Raw genomic sequence first — 22,804 nt, forward strand, 5'->3', positions numbered from 1 at the left:
TCCTCTGCCTGGAAGGCTCTTCCTCTCACTCTTCTCCTAACCAATTCCTATTCAACCTTGAGTTTTAGATTAAATGTCACCTCCCTTTAGAAGCCTTAGACTGGGTCCCTTTGCACTTCTTCATAGCAACATAACTATAATGGAAATCCTTATTTATGTAAGTATTTGGTTTCTAAGTCTCCCCCAGATAGGGAGGGTAGAGACAGTCTATCTGTTCATTCATCAGTAGGGCAAGAGCCATAGCAGTGCCAGATACAAAATAAACTCCAAGGTGGGCGCGGTGGCTCATGCTTAGAATCCTAGCGCTTTGGGAGGCTGAGGCTGGAGGGTCGCTTGAGCCCACTGCACCCCAGCCTGGGAGGTAAGCGGAGAGCCTGTCTCTAAAAACAAAACAAAAATAAACTCCAAATAAATATTTATTGGATGAATGGAAGTGATTTGCATATGAAAGCATCTTAAGTCTTCTCCAACACTCACAGAAAAATCAGTGAGAATTCCCCCTGTAAAAGAAAATGTGTGAAGAATGTTTTGCCGGATTCTCAGCAACAATATAAAGGTGTAAAGACTGTTAAAGTAACTGAACAATTAAGGCACTGCAGTGAGATTCTTAAAGAAATGCTTGCAAAGAAACATTTCTCATATGCATGGCCCTTTTATAATCCTGTTGATGTTAATGCTTTGGGACTCCATAACTACTATGACATTGTAAAAAATCCAATGGATCTTGGAACTATTAAGGTAAATTTTTCCTTAATAGGAGGAACTTCTCTTCTTTATAAAAGTAATTCATTGCAAAGAAATTTTAAAATCCAGAAAAAGATGGAAGAAATTAAAATCACCAGTCGTACCACTTGGAGTTAATCACTGGAACATTTAAAAATATATCTTTTCATTTTATTCTACTTTTAAAACATCTACAGTTCTACATTACAACATTTGAGTGACAGTATGTAATACAATCTGTACCCAGTATTTTCACTTACTGTGTTATGGACATTTTCATGTTATATATGCTTCAAAACTATTTTAAATAATTATATAATTCTAGTGTTAAAAAAAAAAAAAAGAAAGCGTCTTAAGGACAGCGGGCCCCATCGGCCCTGGACGTTTGAAGTTGCTGGGGTCACGCGCCCTTCACCGCCTGCGGTCACGAGGCACCCCAGGGCGCGGTCTGGGACGCGGAAGTGGGTCCGCCAGCCGGAGCCCGAGCTCTACCTTCGGCTGCACGTGGCCCGAGGCGCGCAGCTGATTGGACGCGGGCGTCCCGCCCCTGGCTGTGCGCCGGCCGCCGCCGGGCTGAGACCATGGAGGCGGTGACGGTGGCCGCGGCTCTGGGGCTCCTGCTCCTGGCCGGGACCGGGAGCACGGCCGGCGACGAGGCCCGGGAGGCGGAGGCTGTGCGGGCGCTCGTGGCCCGGCTGCTGGGGCCCGGGCGGGCGGCCGACTTCTCGGTGTCGGTGGAGCGCGCCCTGGCGGCCGAGTCGGGCTTGGACACCTACAGCCTGAGCGGCGGCGGCGGGGCGCGGGTGCGGGTGCGCGGCTCCACCGGCGTGGCGGCCGCCGCGGGCCTGCACCGCTATTTGCGCGACTTCTGCGGCTGCCACGTGGCCTGGTCGGGCTCTCAGCTGCGCCTGCCGCGGCCGCTGCCCGCCGTGCCGAAGGAGCTGACCGAGGCCACGCCCAACAGGTACCGGGCGCATCCCCGCAGCCGCCCCGCGTCCTGCCTGGGCGCCCACCCCTCACTGAAGTCCCCGCCCCGCCCCAACACTAGGCCGGTGCTACAGCGAGGAGGAGGCCAGAGGAGGGAGATGGCGCTGTCTTCAAATCCTAGCTCGGGCCCTGACAGTGGGTGTCCTTGAGCAAGTCAGCCTCTCCCAGCCTCACTTGGCCCACCTGAAACGTGGATATGTGGCATCTGCCGTGCAGTGTTGGGTGTGAGGGTCTGCACCATGATGGACGTAGAATTGGTGGTGTATAATTGGCGATCGACACATTTTATTCCTTCCTTCCCCAGCCTCTTTTTATTTATTTATTTATTTATTTATTTATTTATTTATTTATTTATTTTTGAGACAGAGTCTCACTCTGTTGCCCAGGCTAGAGTGCTTGCCGTGGCGCCAGCCTAGCTCACAGCAACCTCAAACTCCTGGGCTCAGGCAATCCTACTGCCTCAGCCTCCCGAGTAGCTGGGACTACAGGCACGCGCCACCATGCCCGGCTATATCTATATATATCTATATCTATCTATCTATCTATCTATCTATATATATATATATGTATATATATATATATATATATATATATATATATATATGTTGTCCAGCTAATTTCTTCTTTTTCCTTTATTTTTATTTTTTTGAGACAGAGTCTCACTCTTTTGCCTGGGCTAGAGTGCCATGGCATCATCCTAGCTCACAGCAACCTCAAACTCCTGGGCTCAAGCAATCCTCCTGCGTCAGTCTCCCAAGTAGCTGGGACTACAGGCATGCGTCACCATGCCTGGCTAATTTTTTTTTTCTATATATTTTTAGTTGTCTGGCTAATTTCTTTCTATTTTTAGTAGAGACAGGGTCTCGCTCTTGCTCAGTCTGGTCTCGAACTCCTAACCTTGAGCCATCCTCCAGCCTCGGCCTCCCAGAGTGCTAGGATTACAGGCACAAGGCACCACGCCTGGCCCCCAGCCTCTTTAAAGTTGCTGACAGAGGAATGAGCCCACCCCCCACAGGCCTCTGTTCAAGCGCCTGCCACACTGTATGGAGTGATGTGTTCACCTGTCTGTCTCCCCGTTAGACTGTGGGGACAGGGACCCACCTTCCAGGATGGGCACTGACCTTGCCGTACAGCACTGAAACACTGTGCACAGAGCAGGGGCTCTGGAAGTGTGGAATGGAAATGGAATGTGCACACACATGTCTGCTAGGCCAGGGGTTCCTGGCGGTGTGCTGGGGGGGCGGTGGGGAGCCCCTCAGAAGTTCAGGTACCTAGTTCCAGCTCCACCCAGCTGTGTTTGGAACCCCTCCTCTCTCCCCTAGATGGAGGAGTGTGGGGGGGTTCCAGAGCCTGGACGCCCTCCAGGCTTTTCCAGGGGAATGGCTCCTTGGGGGGAGGGGGCCTTCCCAGCTCCTGCCGCTGCCCGCAGGTACCGCTATTACCAGAACGTGTGCACACAAAGCTATTCCTTTGTGTGGTGGGACTGGGCCCGCTGGGAGCAAGAGATCGACTGGATGGCGCTGAATGGCATCAACCTGGCGCTGGCCTGGAGCGGCCAGGAGGCCATCTGGCAGCGGGTGCGTGACCACCTGGCCCCTCCACACTGTCCTGCCCACATGTCTCCACCACCCCCTCCCCATCCCTGACATCAGCACAGTGTCTGGCACATGGAGAATAAGTGCTTTGGAAGTGTCAATGGCATGTGCAATGGCTCCAGCCCTCTAGAAATGGAGGCTTCCATTCCCGAGACAAGCATGTCTGAGGGTTACTGTGGGGTAGCCCTGGCACTCTACTTTAAGAAGCCGGGGCTCTTGTCCCAACCCCCACATGAGGCCAGTCCCCTGGCCCTGTAGATCCCTCTCATTAGCAGCTCTGTCTCTGCCTCCCTGGGAGCCTCCTTGTGTACTGGCCACTTGCAGAGCAGTCCTGCTTTCCATCTGGCTTCTCCAAGAAGCCTTCTAAGATCCCCTCCCTGCTTAGAGGAAAGCCCATTTATGCTCAGTCTCCTCACCCATACAACAAAAGTGACATATTAGTGAACTCACCTGCTCACAAGTCTCTTTCCCCTGAACCATGGGCTCCTTGCAGGCAGGGGTCAAATTTTGTCTTAGTAGCCCTAGTGCCCAGCATAGAGAAGCAATGAATGAATGCTGAATTGATGAATGGGGATGAATATATTTATATGTGTGGGGATTGCCCTCCTCAGGTGTACCTGGCCTTGGGCCTGACCCAGTCAGAGATCGACGAGTACTTCACTGGCCCTGCCTTCTTGGCCTGGGGGCGCATGGGCAACCTGCACACCTGGGGCGGCCCCCTGTCCCACTTCTGGCACCTCAAGCAGCTTTACCTGCAGGTAGAAAGATGGGAAGGAAGGGAGGGGGTGGGATTGTGCTAGATTGTCATGGGCCCAGGTATTCAGTCAGTCTCGGGGCTCTTAACAGAATGGTGGGGACTTGCGTGCCCTGGGTGAGTGAGGGCATCCCCCATGGGCGTAGCAGTGGTCACGCTCACCAGCCCCCCATCCCTCCCAGCATCGGATCCTGGACCGGATGCGCTCCTTCGGCATGATCCCAGTGTTACCTGCATTTGCAGGGCATGTCCCCAAGGCTATCACCAGGTGAGGTGCCCCTCTCACCCCCCAGAGGGGGAATTTTCTCTCGTAAGACATGACTTAAAGAAAAACTTAAACTCTGGATATAGACTTGGGTTTGATCCCGGCTCTGCTACCAAGTAGCTGTGTGACTTTGCAGATTACATGACTGCTCTGTGCCTGTTTCCTAAGTTGTAAAAGGGATTTTTACCAACTTTGCCATAAGGGTTTGTAATCACATATGTGTGTGTGTGCCTTTTGCTCCCCACTAGGGTGTTCCCTCAGGTCAATGTCACCCAGATGGGCAGTTGGGGACACTTCAACTGCTCCTACTCCTGCTCCTTCCTTCTGGCTCCTGGAGACCCCGTATTCCCCCTCATCGGGAGCCTCTTCCTACGGGAGCTGACCAAAGAGTTTGGCACAGACCACATCTACGGGGCTGACACTTTTAATGAGATGCAGCCCCCCTCCTCGGAGCCCTCCTACCTGGCTGCTGCCACCTCCGCCGTCTACGAGGCCATGACCGCAGGTACAGTGCCTGGGGAGGTGCGGAGGGGAAGCCCCCCCAGACCCTTAGAAAGATGGTGGTGTTGCCGCCCAGCCAGGTTCATTTGCCCCTGCACGAAAAGAAGCCAATACGCTGAGCCAGCAGGTTTTACAGCGGAGAAAGAGTCTGTATTCCGCTAAGCAGGGAGACTGGAGAAATTTCTCCAATCTGCCTCCCCGAAAACTTGGGAGACAGGGTTTTTAAGGATAGTTTGATAGGCAAGGGATTAGGCAATTAGGTTTTTTAATTAGGGCAAAGTTATAGGGGCATAAGAATCATCTTCTTGGGTTGCTCCAGTCCCTAAGGTCACAATTCCATTTGAGTTGGTTTCTTGGTATGGCTGCTGGTCTGCGTGGGCCAGTCCATCCACTGGAATGTGGGGCCCCGGGAAATATCTCAAAAACTCCCTTTAGATTCTGAAAAGGTGATGTTATCTACAGAGAAAGTTAAGAATCTTTATGGACACTGGCTATGGGGAGAAGTTAAGATCTTTTTTTTTTTTTTTTTTTAAGACTAGTCAAGTGCAGTAGTGAGGAGGGGGGAAAGTAGTAGAACAAGGAGTTCAATCTGTAACTGACTGTGAACAATCACGCGAGATAACTCACTACCTTTGGACCAGCCTGAAGTTAAGATCTTTATGACCACCAGCTACGTGCCTCCAGAGTGAGTGGCTATTACAGGAGGACAGTTACTAATTATTATCACTATTTTTTTTTTTTTTGAGACAGAGTCTCGCTTTGTTGCCCAGGCTAGAGTGAGTGCCGTGGCGTTAGCCTAGCTCACAGCAACCTCAAACTCCTGGGCTCAAGCAATCCTTCTGCCTCAGCCTCCCAAGTAGCTGGGACTACAGGCATGCGCCACCATGCCTGGCTCATTTTTCTATATATATTAGTTGGCCAATTAATTTCTTTCTATTTATAGTAGAGACGGGGTCTCGCTCTTGCTCAGGCTGGTTTCGAACTCCTGACCTCGAGCAATCCGCCCGCCTCGGCCTCCCAGAGAGCTAGGATTACAGGCGTGAGCCACCGCGCCCGGCCTATTATCACTATTTTTAACTAGGCCTGTGCATAATTTTTTGCTAGGCCCTCACCCCAGTTCTCACCTTGCACCCCATTACTGAAGGTCGGTTTTGGTGGCAGAGGTCAGTGAGGGTGGTACGGGAATAACACCTCCCTGAAACACACAGCACTTTACAGTGTACCAAGCACTCGTGCTTACACGTCATCTTATTAATCCCACCCTGATTGGGGGACAGCTCTGGAACCAGACAACCTGGCTCAAACCCTGGCACTGCTATTTCCTGGCTATGTGACTTCTGACAAGTTCCTTCCTCCCAGTGTTTCAGTTGCTTCATCTGCAAAATGGGGCCACCTTATGGGTAGGATGATGCCTGGCCCAGAGAAAAGAGTCATTCAATGTTAGCAATTAAAAAGATTCGATTTGGTCTCTGTCAAGTTGCTGAGGCAGGTAAGGCAGGCCAGCAGTTAGGGGAGGCACTCAAAGGTGGAAAGTGCCCATCCTGCTACACAAATGTGCAGCAAGGGTCCCTTCCTGCCACTTACAAGTCAGGAATGGTGTGGCAGGGAGGCCACTCTTAGCCGGAGGGAGCAGATTGGCTCAGGCTTCCCGAGCAGTGCCACTCCAGGTGTGATCCAGACCCAACAGCGTCAGCATCACCCCAAACTGTCAGATACGCAGATTCTCAGAATCAGACCTCCTGAATCAGAAGCTGCAGGCGCTGGGGCTCAGGCATCCATGTCTTACCAAGCCTTCTGGGTAATTCTGATGCCCCTGGAAGCTTGATGAACACTGTCCTGGAGTTGGGAGGAGGTGGGAATGGGGCAGGGGATGGGTCACAGTATGTCCTGCTGTGGGGCGTCCACAAGGGAAGGTATGTCCTGTGATAGGAAGAGTCACTTAACCTCTCTGGACCTCCATTTCCTAGTGTATAGAATGGGCTTGACATTCCCTTGGCCCTCCTCTTTTCTCATTACCTCTCTTCTCTGTCCCCCCACCTCTGACTGTAGTGGACCCTGATGCTGTATGGCTGCTCCAAGGCTGGCTCTTTCAGAACCAGCCCGAGTTCTGGGGGCCCACCCAGGTCGGAGCTGTGCTGGGGGCTGTGCCCCGAGGCCGCCTCCTGGTCCTGGACCTGTTTGCAGAGAACCAGCCCGTGTACATTCGCACAGCCTCCTTCCAGGGCCAGCCCTTCATCTGGTGCATGCTGCACAACTTCGGGGGCAACCATGGCCTGTTCGGAGCCCTAGAGGCCGTGAACCGAGGTCCCGAAGCTGCCCGCCTCTTCCCCAACTCCACCATGGTAGGCACAGGCATGGCCCCTGAGGGCATCAACCAGAATGAAGTGGTCTATGCCCTCATGGCTGAGCTGGGCTGGCGGAAGGACCCAGTGCCGGATTTGGCAGCCTGGGTGACCAGCTTTGCTGACCGGCGCTATGGGGTCTCCCACCGGGATGCAGAGGCGGCCTGGAGGCTGCTGCTCAGGAGTGTCTACAACTGCTCCGGGGAGGCCTGCAGGGGACACAATCACAGTCCTCTGGTCAAGCGGCCATCCCTACAGAGGAATACCACGGTCTGGTACAACCAATCGGATGTATTTGAGGCCTGGCGGCTGTTGCTAACAGCTGCCCCAACACTGGCTGCCAGCCCGGCCTTCCGCTATGACCTGCTGGACGTCACTCGCCAGGCAGTCCAGGAGCTGGTCAGCCTGTACTATGAGGAGGCGAGGACTGCCTACCTGAAGAAGGAGCTGGCCCCGCTGCTGAGGGCTGGGGGCATCCTGGCCTATGAGCTTCTGCCTGCGCTGGATGAAGTGCTGGCTAGCGACAGCCGCTTCTTGCTGGGCAGCTGGCTGGAGCAGGCCCGGGCAGTGGCATTCAGTGAGGCTGAGGCTGATTTCTATGAGCAGAACAGCCGCTACCAGCTGACCCTGTGGGGGCCAGTGGGCAACATCCTAGATTACGCTAACAAGCAGCTGGCGGGACTGGTGGCCGACTACTACACCCCCCGCTGGCAGCTCTTTGTGCGGGTGCTGGCGGATAGCTTGGCCCAGGGCATCCCTTTCCAACAGCTCCAGTTTGACAAGAATGTCTTCCAGGTGGAGCAGGCCTTTGTCCTCAGCTCGGGGAGGTATCCCAGCCAGCCTCAAGGAGACACTGTGGACCTGGCCAAAAAGATCTTCCTCAAATATTACCCCCGGTGGGTGAATGCCTCTTTGTGATAGATTAACCACTCCTGGGCCATGTTCTCCCCAAGCTCCGGGTTGGGGCAGGTTCCCAGGGCCTGGAGCCGGACCTGCTTCACAGGACATATGTCCAGGCCTGGGAGAAGGACCCAAGGCCTGCTAGTGGGATCAGGCCTGGGGGATTTGGAGGAAAATTTTGGGATTAAAGTACTGTTTTCTGTCAATTTAATAAACTGACGAATCAGCCCAGATTGTCAGAATGAGAAAGTCACTGCCAGGATGCTACAGCATGGACCCCTGTGTAGGGCCAGTTCTTCCCACCACTTGCCTCGGCTTCCCCATTTTTAATATAACCCCTGACCTTTGAACTGAGAACATCCTCGGAAAGCCTTTACTTTCACACCCTCAGCAGCAAACTTTGCTAACTCAAATTGTCTCTGTGGGACAGAGGCATGCCCAGAGTGCCATGTCACTCCGTGCAGACATGGGAACCCATGCCCCTGCTTGCAAAGCCTCCCCTCCCTCTGACCAGCAGCTAGGACGGTTGGGTGTTCCAAGCAGTGGCCTCATCCCTGCTTTGACCCAAAGCAGGGGAGGGGAGAGCGAGCCAGGGAGGGCTCAGCCTTGAGATTGCGCTGCAGACACAACAAGGGGTGGGGGCCCCAGCAGGCAGGGGCGGGGCAAAGCAGGTGATATCCAGCCCCAGCCCCGAGCCCTATCGTCTCCCTACACGTCTCCCCATGGAGCGCACCGTGGTGCTCATCACCGGCTGCTCCTCGGGCATCGGCCAGCACCTGGCCCTGCGTCTGGCGTCAGACCCGTCCCGGAGCTTCAAAGGTCTATGCATGGTCAGGGATGGAGAGAGGAGGAGCCCTTGGAGGTAAGCAAGGAATCCAGATCTTCATCCTGTCCCTGAACCTCCAGTGTACGCCACGCTGAGGGACCTGAGGGCGCAGGGCCCGCTGTGGGAGGCAGCCCGGGCCCGGCGCTGCCCTCCCGACTCCCTGGAGACGTTGCAGCTGGACGTGAGGGACTCAGATTCTGTGGCCGCTGCCCGAGCACGCGTGACCGAGGGCCGCGTGGACGTGCTGGGTGAGCCTCCCTGAAACCCATGTGCTCTTAGGAGCCTTCTCTGTCCTGTGTCCAAACCAGGATGTTCCGAGGCCAGGGAACACTAGGGGACAGGCCGGGGCTGAGGGCTGTGTGTGAGGCGGCAGGCTCGGGCCTCTCTCCCGCAGTGTGTAACGCGGGCCGGGGCCTGCTGGGGCCGCTGGAGGCGCACGCCGCGAGTGCGGTGAGCTCCGTGCTGGACGTGAACGTGGCCGGGACGGTGCGGACACTGCAGGCCTTCCTGCCAGACATGAAGCGGCGGCGCTCCGGACGCGTGTTGGTGACAGGGAGCATGGGAGGCTTGATGGGTGAGTGGAAGGGGCGGGGCCAGAGGTGCGAAGGGGCGGGGCTCCGCGAGAGATGGGCGGGGCCCGTGGAAGAGGCGGGGCCTGGAGAGGCGGCCGGCGCTGCAGGATCTTGGCGGGTCTCGTGTCCCGCGGGCCTCGGCAACCTCATCTCCCCTCCAAGGGCTGCCCTTCAACGCCGTTTACTGCGCCAGCAAGTTCGCGATCGAAGGCTTATGCGAGAGTCTGGCGGTTCTGCTGCCGCCCTTCGGGATCCAGTGAGTCATCACCCCGCCTCCGAACCCTCTGAACCCCGACCTTGGGAGCTCGGCACCCGGTTTTGTTGGAGCTGTTCTCAGGCGGTCTCCCTGGCCCTCACTGCTCCGCTCACATTGTCATGTGCCGGGCACTTGGGACACAGTATCTCACTTCACTTGCCGATCTGGCTGCTGAGGTGTCGGTATTGTTATGGGGAAATTCAGGCCCAGAGAAGTTAGGTGACCGGCCCCAGGTCACACAGCTGCAAGTGACCCAGCCAGGTTTGAATTCTGACGCCAGAGGCTCCCTCACAGCCTCAGAGGGATGTGGGAGCGCTCTTCGGGCAGTAAACCGCTTTTCAAGCGCTCGGGTTATCCTGGGCGCCCGGCGCCCGCGCGCAGACCCTCTCCCGCCCTGCCTCCCTTCGCGGCTGGGGGGCCGGGCTGGGGCTGGGCTCGCGTCCGCCCCGGCCCACCGCCGCTCTCGGCCCGCAGCGTGAGCCTCATCGAGTGCGGCCCGGTGCGCACCGCCTTCCAGGACAAGCTGGAGGGCGGCCCGGGAGGGGCGCTGGACTGCACGGACGCCCAGACCCGCCACCTCTTCTCCCTCTACCAGCGCCACTGCGAGCGGGTCTTCCGCGAGACGGCGCAGGACCCGGAGGAGGTGACAGAGGTGGGCGCCGGGCCGGGCTCCGGGAGCTGGGGCGGCGCGCGGGTCCTGCACCCAGCCGGGGCCAGAGCTCCTCTTCCCGCCGCAGGTCTTCCTCACCGCGCTGCGCGCCCCGCAGCCAGCCCTGCGCTACTTCAGCACCGAGCGCTTCCTGCCCCTGGCGCGGCTGCGCCTGGACGACCTCAGCGGCCGCAGCTTCGTGGCCGCGATGCAGCGCGCAGTGTTCGCCGACGAGTCCGCCGAGGCTGGGGCCGGAGGCCTGGGGGCCCCTGAGCCCGGCGCTCCTCCCGCCACCCCGCAATAAAGGCTCCATCCTCCCCTGTCTCCCGTGCCTTCCTTTTCGTCCCGGGGCTGTGAGGTCCCCGGGGACAGGGCGGGGGTGGCGGCTGCACTGCGCTGGCGCATGCAGCAGTTAGGAAGGTGATTTAGAGAGATCACTTTAGTTCCAGGTATCCCCTACACGGAAACCCAGGTCCAGAAAGAGGCTAGTCCAGGGTCATATCTTAGGTCCACGGCAGAGGCAGAGCCAGGACGCAGTCTTGGATGGGGGCTGTAACTCAGCCCTCATTAGGCAGAGATCTCAGGCAAGGTCCTTACTTTCTCTGGAGTCTGTTTTCTTATTTGTGAAATGGGAATAATAATACCTGTCTCATGGGTTTTATTAGGGAATAAATGAGATAATGTCTGAAAGTGCTGGTATAGAGGTCTTAATAGCAGGCTACGACTATTATTATTACTACTAGTACTGTGACTATTGCTATATTCCCATGTGGGCCAGATGTGTAAAGAAGGAACAGAGCTAAATGAAACAAAGGGAGAGACAGCCTCAGTCGCTGCCCTGTCCTTGGTCCTTGCCCTCTGCCCCGACAAGACTCAGCAGGAGAGATCCCCACCAGCGTGGACCCCACATCTCACCAGTCTGTGCGGCTGCGGCGCTAGGCCTGGCTGCTTTGCCCCACTGACTGGTCTGTCCTCCTTCCTGAGCCCAGTGGAGGGCTACAGAGTGTCAGGAGCCACTGATAGGGGCCAGCAGAGTCATGGGCACCCTCTCTTAATTTCTGTGGGAGTCTAGTGGGAAAGAGGAGTAGAGAACAGGTAGAGGCCAGGTGAGGATGTGCCAGAGGACAGGGGCAGGAGTGCCCCGGGAGGGGATGTTACTGAGATAGGGCTTAGGCTGGAATGGGGATCATATCTGAGAGGGAGGGGTGATGGCCCTTTGGAGCAGGCAGGAAGAGAACCTGGGAAGTGGGAATAGAGAAGAACCTACTTGGGTCTTTGGGGCTTTGTGGGGGACCTTGGGGGACAGAGGAACAACATCCTGACCTGCCCCTGCCTCCAGATAAGAGTCTTCTCTGGCCTTGTTGGACTGCCTGCTGCCTCTGCTTTTGGAGGAGGGGAGGGGCCTCACAGCCCGCCACCCCCCTCTCTCTGCACTGCTGGCTCAGACACAGATCTGTTGTCCCTACAGCATCCAGGAAGGGGAGAGGGCCAAAGTGGCATGAATTTCTTTTTCTTTTTTTTTTTTTTGAGACAGAGTCTCACTCTGTTGCCCAGGCTAGAGTGAGTGCCGTGGCATCAGCCTAGCTCACAGCAACCTCAAACTCCTGGGCCCAAGCGATCCTCCTGCCTCAGCCTCCCAAGTAGCTGGGACTACAGGCATGCGCCACCATGCCTGGCTAATTTTTTCTATATATATTAGTTGGCCAATTAATTTATTTTTATTTTTATAGTAGAGACGGGGGTCTGGCTCTTGCTCAAGCTGGTTTTGAACTCCCAACCTTGAGCAATCCGCCCGCCTCGGCCTCCCAGAGTGCTAGGATTACAGGTGTGAGCCACCGCGCCTGGCCATGAATTTCTGAGGCATGGGACCTGTTCTCAGAGCCTGACTTCTTTGCCCCACAGTGTGTGTATGTGTGAGTGTGTGTGTATGAGTGTGTATGTATACACTCACAAGGTCACCGCTGGGGAACAGGGTGACAAGAGAGGCAATGTGTGACCTCTCTCTCTTGACCTTGAATCTGACTCCCACCTCTTTCTGACCTCATCTCACACCACTTTCCATCTCTGCCATCCAATTCAGCCTCACTAGCCTCCTGCCTCGTGCCATTTGCACTTGCTGTTCCCTCTGTCTGGCTCACTTTCCCCTGCTCTCTGATTCTAGCTCTTCCTCCACATCTTGGTTTTCCTGGACCACCCTATTTAAAATAGCATTCCCTCTCCTCCACTATAGTCCCCCTAGTCTACTTTATTTTTCTTCATAGCCCTTATCATCAAATGTAATATAGATTTGTTTATTGTTTATTCACCACCCTCTCCCTGGACACACGGGAATCTAAGCCCCAGGAGGACAGGGACTTTGTTTCGTTCACTGGTCTGTCATTTGTGCCTAAAAATGTACCTACACATAGGATGCATTAAATACACATTTACTAAATAAAAGTGACTCTTACATGGCATATCAAACTGTGTGTAAAGATGTCTTGGGACATTCTCTGGCAGCCTTTGCTGTTTGTTTTTTCTGGCCCTCTGTTTAAAATCCAACTTATGTCTCTTTCAAGAAGCCTGGTCCTTCAGTGCCTTTGAGGCTCTACAAGTCTTCCATCCTTAACTCCAAAGGCAGGTCCAGGTTTTGTGGGGCTTTTACATTTTGGAGGCCCTCTTTAAAAATGCAGAGGCCTGGTGTGGTAGCTCCTCCCTATAGTCCCAGCTGAAGCAGGAGGATCACTTGGGCCCAGGAGTTCAAGGCTGCAGTCAGCGCCACTGCACTCTAGCCTGGCAACAGAGAGGGACCCTGTCTCTGAAAAAGACAAAAGACAAACAAAATTAAATATTAAAATGAACATTTATCTTAAAAAGTCAATATTTATTCAGTTTGGGAAAATAAACCACAGCACACTACTGGAATCTGGGAGGTTGGTTTCCCTTCCTTTTGAAATCTCCGTGGACAATTTATCTGAAATGTTTTCTGGTGGCAACCTGGTTTCCCCTCCACACCAAGCCTACCAACTCCAGACTTTTCAGTACTCATTAGCTTCGTGCTGTATCCTCTACCCTGGATCTCCCACCCTTTTCTCCTGTCCACAAAGACCCTGGCAGCTCCACTGAGCTCACACGGAGAGTTCACCTCTCTTCCCCTGCGAACAGGTGCATCATTGGATCCGGGTGGTGCGGAGAGCCTCGTATAGCAGCCACAAGACCTGGCCTCTATGTGTTCCTAGAACATGCAGGGCTTCAATATTTCCATGTGTGAAATGGGTACTTCGACAGCACTGTACCCTCCCACATGACCGTCCTCGAACTGGGAGGGCACCAGTAAGGCTCTGGGAAAGCAGCGCAAGCCTGTGACACCCTCCCCTCCCCGCCCCCAGAATTCAGAAGGGAAGCCGGGTGTTAGTTCTGGCTTTGTCGTTGCCCTTGGGTGACATGGCTGAAGCCAATCTCTGCTCTCCGGGTCTGAGGAAGTGAGTGAAATGGGCTTTCAAACCTGCCTTGCCCTTCCGCTCAGTCCCGGCTGGGAGGCGGATCTGGGACGGAGGATTCCCTTATCCCCGGGCCCTTTGAGGGCAGCCCCGCCCCGCGCCGCCCCGCCCCGCCCCGCGAGAAACCTCGCGAGAATCCCACTCATCTGGGAGGTTGAGATATTTGACCCTCTTCCGCTCCCGTAGCTCGGCGTCGCGGTTTCTGAGCGAGTGCTTCCGGGTGGCAGCCTGAGAAGCCTCCGCGGCGGTGCCAGCGGAACCAAAGCCCGGAGGTTTCAGTGAGTAGGGGACCGACCTGAGTTTGAGCGTTCCCCTTTAGTCTCCTTCTTCAGTTGCTTGAAGACCCTGGTGCAGCTTAGCAAGAGGGCCCAGGATTTCTGCATCCCCAGGCCCATGACTCAGGGGCTCCCGTCCAGTCCCCGCTTCCCCTTCCAGGATTTCGATTCAGTTTAGTGAAGTCACCACACTGTATGAGAAATGAGGAGACCAAGGCTTAGAGCACAGCCCTGAGCGCCGTCAGCCAGGCCCTGTCCCCTACCCTCGTTCCTCTCGATCGTCACTGAGATCCTGTCCCTGCTCCAGGTCCCCTTCTCCCGGGTCTAAAGCCCCATGTAAGCCTCTGCCTTAGCCGCAGGCCCCTCAATTACCCTCGCTTTGTCTCCCTGACTGTCCACAGGCCTGGGAACCATGGCCGTATTCCGGTCGGGCCTCCTGGTGCTGACGACGCCGCTGGCCTCCCTAGCCCCTCGTCTGGCCCCCATCCTGACCTCGGCTTCCCGGCTGGTGAATCACACACTCTATGTACACTTGCAGCCGGGCATGAGCCTGGAGGGCCCGGCTCAGCCCCAGTCCAGCCCCGTGCAGGTCACGTTTGAGGTTCTTGATTTCATCACGCACTTATATACTGGCGCTGAAGTCCACAGGGACCTGGACGTCAGAATCCTGTTGACCAATATGCGGACCAAGAGCGCCTTTCTCCCTCCCCAACCCACTTCAGTCCAGAATCTCGCCCACCCACCAGAAGTGGTGCTGACAGACTTTCAAACTCTGGATGGAAGCCAGTACAACCCGGTCAAACAACAGCTAGAGCGTTATGCCACCAGCTGTTACAGCTGTTGTCCACGACTGGCTTCGGTGTTGCTATACCCGGATTATGGGACTGGGGAGCTGCCCATGGAGCCCATGGATGTTCCATTATTGTCCACGATCAGGCCTGCTTCCCCCGTGGCCAGATCTCCAAAGCAGCCGGTGCGTGGCTACCAACGCGGGGCTGTGGGTGGCACGTTTGACCGCCTGCATAATGCCCACAAGGTGTTGCTCAGTGTCGCATGCATCCTGGCCCAGGAGCAGCTTGTGGTGGGAGTAGCAGACAAAGATCTGTTGAAGAGTGAGTGAGAGGGACCCTGGATTAGGGCAGTGGAGGGCCCTCAAATCTCCCTCCACCCACCATCATGCCCAGATAAAGGAAGAGTAGGGCCATCCATTATTTCCCACTCCTCCCAAATGTCATGGTGCCTGACACTCAATGCTAAGGATATTTTGTTAAATGAGTAAATGTAGATTTCTCAGCATGTGGTCCAGTTACCTCTCAATCAGAATTCCCCAAATGTGAAGCAAAGGAATCTGCACTTTAGTTCTCCAGTTGATGAACTCTACTGAGACACTGGGAATAAATGGATGAGTGAGTTGTAGGTGGTAGTGCCACAAACAATAAGAAGAGACTCAAGTATAGTGTGGTTCTTGAAATTCTCCATCTGACTCATGCCCACTGGCACTGCTAGTTATCTGGAGTACTTTCCTGATGGTTTGTTCTCTGAACACATGCCAGCCCTTGCAGTCAGTGACTATTGTGCTTACCTGGTTCTTTCCATTAATCCCCTCCCTAGACCTTACCCACAACCACAGACCTTCCCAATTTAACCCTTTCTTTCTGTTATGCCTCTCTGGAGATATGGTGCTTGGGGACACTCTTATCCAAACCGGCCCATACTCTTCCTCCCCAGTAAAAAGATCTCACAGTTATTCTGGGCTCCTTCCTCAGGCAAGGTGCTCCCTGAGCTGCTCCAACCTTATGCAGAACGCGTGGAACACCTGAGTGAGTTCCTGGTGGACATCAAGCCCTCCTTGACTTTTGATATCATCCCCCTGCTGGACCCCTATGGGCCCGCTGGCTCTGACCCCTCCCTGGAGTTCCTGGTGGTCAGCGAAGAGACCTATCGTGGGGGGATGGCCGTCAACCGCTTCCGCCTTGAGAATGTAACCCCTGAGGGAGACTGGCAGAGGGAGTGGATGGGGACGGGGAAGGCTGTCAAGGGGGCTGTTGGAAGCATCATGACCCCAGAGGAGGGAAGAGGGGGCTGAGGGTGGTGGGAAGAGGGGGCTGAGGATGGCAGGAAGAAGCAAGGAGGAGCTAGTTCCCAGCTTGCCCGCTGCGGTGGAGGATCCTAGAGGAGGTAGGGAAGGACAAGGGGGCAGGCTGGGTATCAGGGTTTTGCCCTTCCTGTCATTCCCGCTTTCCCTGTCTCACCCTTTCCCCTTCACCTCAGGGCCTAGAGGAGCTCGCCTTGTACCAGATCCAGCTGCTGCAGGACCTGAGCCGCAAGGAAAATGAAGAGGACAAAGTCAGCTCCTCTAGTTTCCGCCAGCGAATGCTGGGAAAACTGCTTCGGCCTCCACACGTGAGCCTCCCCTTAGTCCCCCGTGTTTGAGTGTGCCGGAAATGCTGGTGAGTGGAAACGAAGGGGCACAGCCCCAAGCATGAGCCTGAGGGCCCTTGTAACTGTGGGTTCCTTTTCATCCACCCCTAGAATAGGCCAGAGCTCCCCCCGTCTCTCTACGTGATAGGGCTGACTGGCATCAGTGGTTCTGGGAAGAGCTCAGTAGCTAAGCGGCTGAAGGACCTAGGGGCATTTGTCATCGACAGTGACCAGCTGGGCCATCGGGCCTATGCCCCAGGTGGCCCTGCTTACCAGCCTGTGGTGGAGGCCTTTGGAACAGGTACTAACCGAGGAGTGCTGGAGGTGACCTGCAAGTGAGGAGACAGCCTGGCCTCTATGCTCAGTCCTCTTTCTCTGTCACCCAGATGTTCTCCATAAAGATGGCATCATCAATAGGAAGGTGCTAGGCAGCCGGGTGTTTGGGAACAAGGTAAACACACACCTCCTAGGGTCCTCAGCTGCTACCAGCTGCAGGGGTTGGGTTATAGTAGACCTCTCTGGTTTGGTCCAGAATGCCCATTTCCACTTATCTGTTCCCAGCTGCCACCTCCCTTGGGCTGGCCCCTGTCTCTGAGGGAAGGTAACCTCTGCCCGCTCCCTCTATCCCCTTCCCCAGAAGCAGCTGAAGATCCTCACGGACATTATGTGGCCAGTTATCGCAGAGCTGGCCCGAGAGGAGATGGATCGGGCTGTGACTGAGGGTGAGTGGGAGGGATGATGGGAGCAGCCAAGGGGGACAGTGAAGTGGATTCTTCCCCTCAGAGTTTCCCTGCCCAACCCAGATCATCCACTTTCCCTGGGAGTGTGTTTCGTGGGTGCTCTGACCAGTAGCAAATGCTGCTGGCAGTGACGGGTCTCCCCACAGGAAAGCATGTGTGCGTGATTGATGCCGCTATGCTGCTTGAAGCCGGCTGGCAGAACATGGTACATGAGGTGTGGACTGTTGTCATCCCAGAGACTGAGGTATCTGGACCCCACCCGCCACCCTATCCTCACTGCAGACTGTATCCTGCTGAGCTGGAATCCTTTCTGACAAATGCCTCGTGTGTGCCCAGGCTGTACGGCGCATCGTGGAGAGGGATGGCCTGAGTGAAGCTGCAGCTCAAAGCCGCCTGCAGAGCCAGATGAGTGGGCAGCAGCTTGTGGACCAGAGCCACGTGGTGCTGAGCACTTTGTGGGAGCCACATATCACCAAGCGCCAAGTTGGTGCCCAGGGAAAGGCTGGGTTGTGGGGAGGGAGTCCCCAGTGGGTGCCTGCCTGACTGTCCTCCCAACATTCTGTTCTGCCCAAAGGTGGAGAAAGCCTGGGCCCTCCTGCAGGAGCGCATCCCCAAGACTTATCAGGCCCTTGACTGAAAATGGTTCTCTGTGGGGCCACACTTGCCCCTGGAGCTGCTGAGATCCAGGGGTGAGGAGAAGTGGGGGCCTTGGTGCTCACCCTGACTCAGGCCTAGAGGTCTCCAGGCTAGCTGTGCAGGACATGGCTGGGCCTGGTGGACACAGGCAACCTACTGAGCATGTTGGGGTTTGGCCAGCACCAAGGATGTGGCTGGTGTGGAGCAGGCCCCTCTGGGCTTCCGTCCCCACTCTTGCCTGGTGATGCCTGATGCCCTCAGCTGACTAGAGTCAGGGCAAACACTGAACTTGTAACATTATTAAAGGTGAATGTTTCCAGATGCTGTCTGTATGGTGTCTGCTTTGGGATCTTTATGCCACCAGTGCAGGGTCAGGCCTGAGCTGGAAGCACAGGAGAGCAGTAGTTCGAGTGTGGCCTTTGACGGTAGCCAGACTGAGGTCAGCCTTGGCCCTGCTGGTGACTAGCTGTGTGTCTCTGAATAAACTGTAGACTTTCTAGGTCCTCAAACCTAAGGCAGCATAATCAGCTCAGAGGCTCTTTGCAAGGGATTCCTTAAAGTAGTGTGAGGCGGGGCCTCTGTCCTCACGGAGCTTGCAGCCTGGTGGGCTGAGACGATGTAACAGGGGAGCTCTGCCTGGTTCCTGACACTGGCCAGAACTGCAGGTCAGGGAACGAGAGGAACAGCATAAGAGCTAGGGCAGGGCGAGGCTGAGCAACCTAGTGAGCTGGCTGAGCCAGGCAGTGCGCGTGCGCACAATATTCAGACAAGCCTTTTGAGGGGACTCCGTTTTACATAATGTCTTCCTATCACTGCAATTGTAGGTCCTAACCCGGGGGAGGGCATGGACAGACCGCGAGCAAGTCTCTGGGGCTGCGGACATTACCCAAACGCGAGGCTTGGGCGCAGGCCGACGTTTGCAGCCTTAGGACGGCGCATGTGCAATCGTCTCACCCCGCCCTCCGCCTCTCGGTCGCGGATTGGTGGGCTTGGATCACGTGGTCACGCCTCGCCCCCTTTCTCGCGGCCAGTGGCCCGCCCGCTGGCTTGTTTCCGGTTCGGTGGGTCCAAGATGACGGAGCCGGGCGCTTCTCCCGAGGACCCTTGGGTCAAGGCAAGCCCCGTGGGCGCGCACGCCGGCGAGGGAGGGGGGGTCGGGCTCGTGGACGCAGGGCGTCCGGAAGACCAGGGGCTTCCCTCCTGTCCCCAAAGTTCCCCCCGCTCTCCGGGCCCCGGGGCTGCAGAGAAGACAGGCTCTCTCCCCGCGTGTGCCAAGGTGGGAAGACAAACGAAGAAGCGTTTGTGCGCGAGTGTGGGGGGCTGGGAGTTGAGGCGGAGAAGTGGGGACAGAAGGAGTCATACGGAAGGGCGGCGCTCCAACGGCCTGTCCAGTCTTGCCTCGCTTCTGGGGGGGAGTCATTCAGCTGCCTTTGCACCCCGGTGCGTGTGCGTGTGTGTGTGTCAGGTGTGTAGTAGAGAGGCGCCTTCCCCCCGGGGTGTGTGTGTGCGCGCGCGAGCAGAGTGATGGAGGTGCCTTCCCCCAGAGGCAGAGGTCTGACGGGCTTCTCCTTTGCTCGGTGCCACAGGTGGAGTATGCCTACAGCGACAACAGCCTGGACCCTGGTGAGTGGTTCCCCCGCCGTCTTCAGCTCTCTAGATTTTTGTGGCCTTGCCAGCCACACCTGAGCACAGTTCACCACTGTCCCTGAGCTGAGTTCCTGGCCTGAGACAGCAAGGGAGGAGCTGCAGGACCCTGAGGCAGGAAGCAACTGAGGGTGACAGTTCCCTCTGTGCTGGAGCAGGGAAGTGATGGAAATACTGGCAGCTGCTTACTCTCACCCTCATCACGTCCAGATGCCCCTTTGTGAGCCAAGAGGGTACTGCTGCAGACCTATGGAGCAGTGTAGACACTAGGGATAGGCACATTGCAGCAGTGGGTGGTCCAGAATGGCTGGCTTTGGGTTGAAGGGGAGAGGTTGGCATTTAAGAAAGCCATTGTGCCCACAGGTGTCTGAGGGCCTGGCAGTGTTCCACCCCACTCCTTAGTGATTGGGGCCTCTCTTTTCTAGGGCTTTTTGTAGAAAGCACCCGCAAGGGGAGTGTAGTGTCCAGAGCTAATAGCATCGGTTCTACCAGTGCCTCTTCTGTCCCCAACACAGGTAGGCAGCAACATCCCCCGACCTCAGGGGACTCAGATATGCCATCATTTAGTAACTTTCCTCAACAGGGAAACTTCGCCATCCACACGAGGGTGCTGGAGTCCATTTGCTAGACACAGGGTCCCACTACCTTTCACCTCACCTAGGACATTAGGTTCTTCTGTCCATCTGCCATCTCTGGGCACCAGATTCTTTCCAGTTGGGAAAAGGTGGGCTAGCTGGGTCCCACGGGCTCCAACATGACCTCTCCCTGCCCCTAACTCTGAGTGTAGATGACGAGGACAGTGATTACCACCAGGAGTCCTACAAGGAGTCCTACAAAGACCGGCGGCGGCGAGCACACACTCAAGCTGAGCAGAAGAGGAGGGACGCCATCAAGGTGATGGGGATGCTTGTGCCTTAGCCGTGTGGAGGGTCCTGCATGTCTGATTCACCCTGCCCTGATACATAGAGAGCCAAGCAGCCTTGTGGGTAACTAGTCTAGTCCCCTTTGAACACCTTCCTCCTTCCAGTCTCTTTACTCCTTTGAGTTTATAAGCATGGAACTCACTGTCATGGAAGAGCTTAATCCCTCAGGATTAAGGAACCCATTTCCCTTGCTGTTTCCACAGAGAGGCTATGATGACCTTCAGACCATTGTCCCCACCTGCCAGCAGCAGGACTTCTCCATTGGCTCCCAAAAGCTCAGCAAAGCCATTGTTCTACAAAAGAGTATGGCCGGGGAGAACACTGGAGGGGTGGAGCCAATGGGGGCTGTGAAGAGGCCAGTGCCTCATACCCATTCTTGGCCTGGCCCTCATGTGCTGGTTATAATGGGATAGTTGGGTGTGAGGGAAGGGTAAACAGAATCAGCCCTGTCCTCCTGGTTGAGACTACCTCTGTGCCTACTCCCTCTTCTCACCCCTACCCCAGCCATTGACTACATCCAGTTTTTGCACAAGGAAAAGAAAAAGCAGGAAGAAGAGGTGACCACGCTACGCAAGGATGTCACGGCCCTGAAGATCATGAAAGTGTAAGAAGGGTGCTGAAATGGGGAAACCAGGTCTTCTGAGGTGACTTAAGTGCACACCCACTCATGGTTCAAAGGCCACATCAGATAATAAAGTACAGATACCCTCACTTCCTGGACTCTGCACCCCCAACTGTCCCTTTACATATGGCAGACACTCAGGAAATGCATGTTGGATTAATGAAGGGAAGGTTGAAGAAGGTCACCATTTTTGGCCTTGAAGCCATACCTAGCTGATGCTAAATCCATCCCCAAAACTCTCTGGTTATCTCCTTCCAGGGGGTACATGGGGTTATCCCATCCTTCTTCCTGGGCTGGTAGAGCTGCTGCAGCACTCAGCCCTGGCCTGCATGCTTTCAGGAACTATGAGCAGATCGTGAAGGCACACCAGGACAATCCCCATGAGGGGGAGGACCAGGTCTCTGACCAGGTCAAGTTCAACGTGTTTCAAGGCATCATGGACTCTCTGTTCCAGTCCTTCAATGCCTCCATCTCTGTGGCCAGCTTCCAGGAGCTGTCGGCCTGTGTCTTCAGCTGGATTGAGGAGCACTGTAAGCCACAGGTATGGGGCAATAGGGTCTGCGGGTCTCCCCTACCCTCAAAGTGGTCTAAGCCATTATCCGTTCAGAAAAGCATGGCAGCCACTTTTAGGCTTCTTGAGGGTATTTCTACAACTTTCAGTACTGTGTTTCCCACCTTTGCTGTCTAACCCACATTTTCATTTATGGTTTCATTTGGCAAGTGTGATGTGAGCACTCATTCAATGCCAGGTCCAGCTCACAGCTTTCGTGTAGCCCAAGCTATTGCTGCCTCATTAGCCACCTACAGCAGAATTCCATGGAGTTTTCGGAAACATACAGATTCCGGAACTTCCACCCCCACTAAAGTAGTTGCTCTAAGGGCGTTTTATCATTTATTTGTAGTAGAGAGATGTGCTAATGGTATTTCACTAAGTCTTCTGTTTTTGTGGCCTGGTTGCTTTATCTGAGGCTTGAACTCCTATCTGAGTCTTTTGTTTCCCAACATTTTTATGGTGAAACACTTTAAACATACTATAACACTGACAGAATTTTATGACCATTCACATATCCACCACTTAAATTCTACCAGTAATATTTTAGTGTGTTTCCATCTCTCAACCCTGTGTTGGGGGCCTTTCAAAGTAAACTACAGGCATCAATACTTCCCAGGGGCTATTTTTAATGCACTGTTCTAAAGAGCACACCTGGTCTGGCCAGGCATCTTTGAAATGTCTCTGTCTTGACCTGAGCATTGTCTATCTCTTCCTCTTTTGGCCCTGCCAGACCCTACGGGAGATTGTGATCGGCGTCCTGCACCAATTGAAAAACCAGCTTTACTGACTGGCTCATGGAAACCTGCATAACAGCCAGCAAGAGCCCTTTGAGTCTCTATATTTGGCCATGGAGCTGCTGGGCCCATGAGCTTGGACTGCAACACCTCACACTGGTCAGCTGGTTTCTGCTGGGTGTTTGGTTTTCCTAGCCCCACTTCATTTTCAGTGGGGTTGGGGTGTTTATTTTGTGAAAGCTTCTGATTAATTTATTATTTTGACCATAAAACTCAAACCTGCCCAGTCTTTCCTCTCCCTTTGGACATCCTCAGGACCAGAGTCTGCTCTGGGCACCCCAAAGAGATCCTGGCCTTTTAGCCCTCTCTCTAAGCCTCAGACTTAATCTACATATATTTGGAAACTG

The 22,804-nt window shown here is 55.1% G+C and overlaps 5 protein-coding genes and 1 long non-coding RNA gene across 7 annotated transcripts in view; 5 read left to right on the top strand and 1 right to left on the bottom strand.

Moving 5' to 3' along the window:
• The first annotated feature begins 1,259 nt into the window (after positions 1–1,259).
• Positions 1,260–8,295, top strand: NAGLU (N-acetyl-alpha-glucosaminidase). Its single transcript, XM_012743201.3, has 6 exons — positions 1,260–1,687; positions 3,140–3,287; positions 3,917–4,063; positions 4,242–4,327; positions 4,573–4,829; positions 6,875–8,295. The coding sequence occupies exons 1-6, from the start codon at positions 1,305–1,307 to the stop codon at positions 8,083–8,085; spliced, it is 2,232 nt and encodes a 743-aa protein (XP_012598655.2). The 5' UTR covers positions 1,260–1,304; the 3' UTR covers positions 8,086–8,295.
• A 136-nt stretch (positions 8,296–8,431) lies between these two features.
• HSD17B1 (hydroxysteroid 17-beta dehydrogenase 1) lies at positions 8,432–10,694 on the top strand. The gene is given in 5 exon segments (XM_075994574.1): positions 8,432–9,141; positions 9,288–9,467; positions 9,628–9,721; positions 10,196–10,373; positions 10,459–10,694. Coding segments are annotated over 5 exon segments (1,020 nt in total). The 5' UTR covers positions 8,432–8,789; the 3' UTR covers positions 10,675–10,694.
• Positions 10,695–12,780: 2,086 nt separating this feature from the next.
• Positions 12,781–14,628, bottom strand: LOC105859409 (uncharacterized). Its single transcript, XR_012913089.1, has 3 exons — positions 14,497–14,628; positions 14,145–14,315; positions 12,781–13,167 (listed from the first exon to the last, which is right to left on the bottom strand). It is a non-coding gene; the product is annotated as an uncharacterized LOC105859409 (long non-coding RNA).
• Positions 14,537–18,242, top strand: COASY (Coenzyme A synthase). Of its 2 annotated transcripts, XM_012743190.2 has the most exons (9): positions 14,537–15,236; positions 15,891–16,105; positions 16,396–16,527; positions 16,657–16,846; positions 16,932–16,996; positions 17,183–17,267; positions 17,432–17,529; positions 17,622–17,768; positions 17,860–18,242. In XM_012743190.2, the coding sequence occupies exons 1-9, from the start codon at positions 14,537–14,539 to the stop codon at positions 17,920–17,922; spliced, it is 1,695 nt and encodes a 564-aa protein (XP_012598644.1). In that variant the 3' UTR covers positions 17,923–18,242. The 2 variants fall into 2 exon arrangements, with proteins under 2 accessions (XP_012598644.1, XP_012598646.1); XM_012743192.3 differs by lacking the exons at positions 17,432–17,529; positions 17,860–18,242 and having other exon boundaries at positions 17,568–17,701.
• A 669-nt stretch (positions 18,243–18,911) lies between these two features.
• On the top strand, positions 18,912–22,686 carry MLX (MAX dimerization protein MLX). Its single transcript, XM_075994576.1, is given in 10 exon segments — positions 18,912–19,060; positions 19,063–19,172; positions 19,174–19,197; positions 19,508–19,544; positions 19,991–20,080; positions 20,353–20,459; positions 20,692–20,791; positions 20,993–21,092; positions 21,450–21,651; positions 22,394–22,686. Coding segments are annotated over 10 exon segments (894 nt in total). The 5' UTR covers positions 18,912–18,993; the 3' UTR covers positions 22,451–22,686.
• RAMP2 (receptor activity modifying protein 2) overlaps positions 21,378–22,804 on the top strand; it is a 147,428-nt gene continuing 146,001 nt past the window's right edge. The window contains exon 1 of the mRNA XM_012743268.2: positions 21,378–21,381. The gene's annotated coding sequence lies outside the window, so the exon portion shown is untranslated. The remainder of the gene's footprint in view (positions 21,382–22,804) is intronic.

This window comes from Microcebus murinus, chromosome 18 (assembly GCF_040939455.1).
Source record: "Microcebus murinus isolate Inina chromosome 18, M.murinus_Inina_mat1.0, whole genome shotgun sequence".
Lineage (NCBI taxonomy): Eukaryota > Metazoa > Chordata > Mammalia > Primates > Cheirogaleidae > Microcebus > Microcebus murinus.

Bases quoted from the DNA above. Each gene is read 5' to 3' on its own strand.
- COASY (XM_012743190.2), top strand. From the start codon at position 14,537: ATGGCCGTATTCCGGTCGGGCCTCCTGGTGCTGACGACGCCGCTGGCC. The intron at 16,106-16,395 runs GTAACCCCTGAG...CCTTCACCTCAG, and splicing joins ACCGCTTCCGCCTTGAGAAT to GGCCTAGAGGAGCTCGCCTT. The intron at 16,847-16,931 runs GTACTAACCGAG...TCTGTCACCCAG, and splicing joins GGTGGAGGCCTTTGGAACAG to ATGTTCTCCATAAAGATGGC.
- NAGLU (XM_012743201.3), top strand. From the start codon at position 1,305: ATGGAGGCGGTGACGGTGGCCGCGGCTCTGGGGCTCCTGCTCCTGGCC. The intron at 3,288-3,916 runs GTGCGTGACCAC...TGCCCTCCTCAG, and splicing joins AGGAGGCCATCTGGCAGCGG to GTGTACCTGGCCTTGGGCCT. The intron at 4,064-4,241 runs GTAGAAAGATGG...CATCCCTCCCAG, and splicing joins TCAAGCAGCTTTACCTGCAG to CATCGGATCCTGGACCGGAT.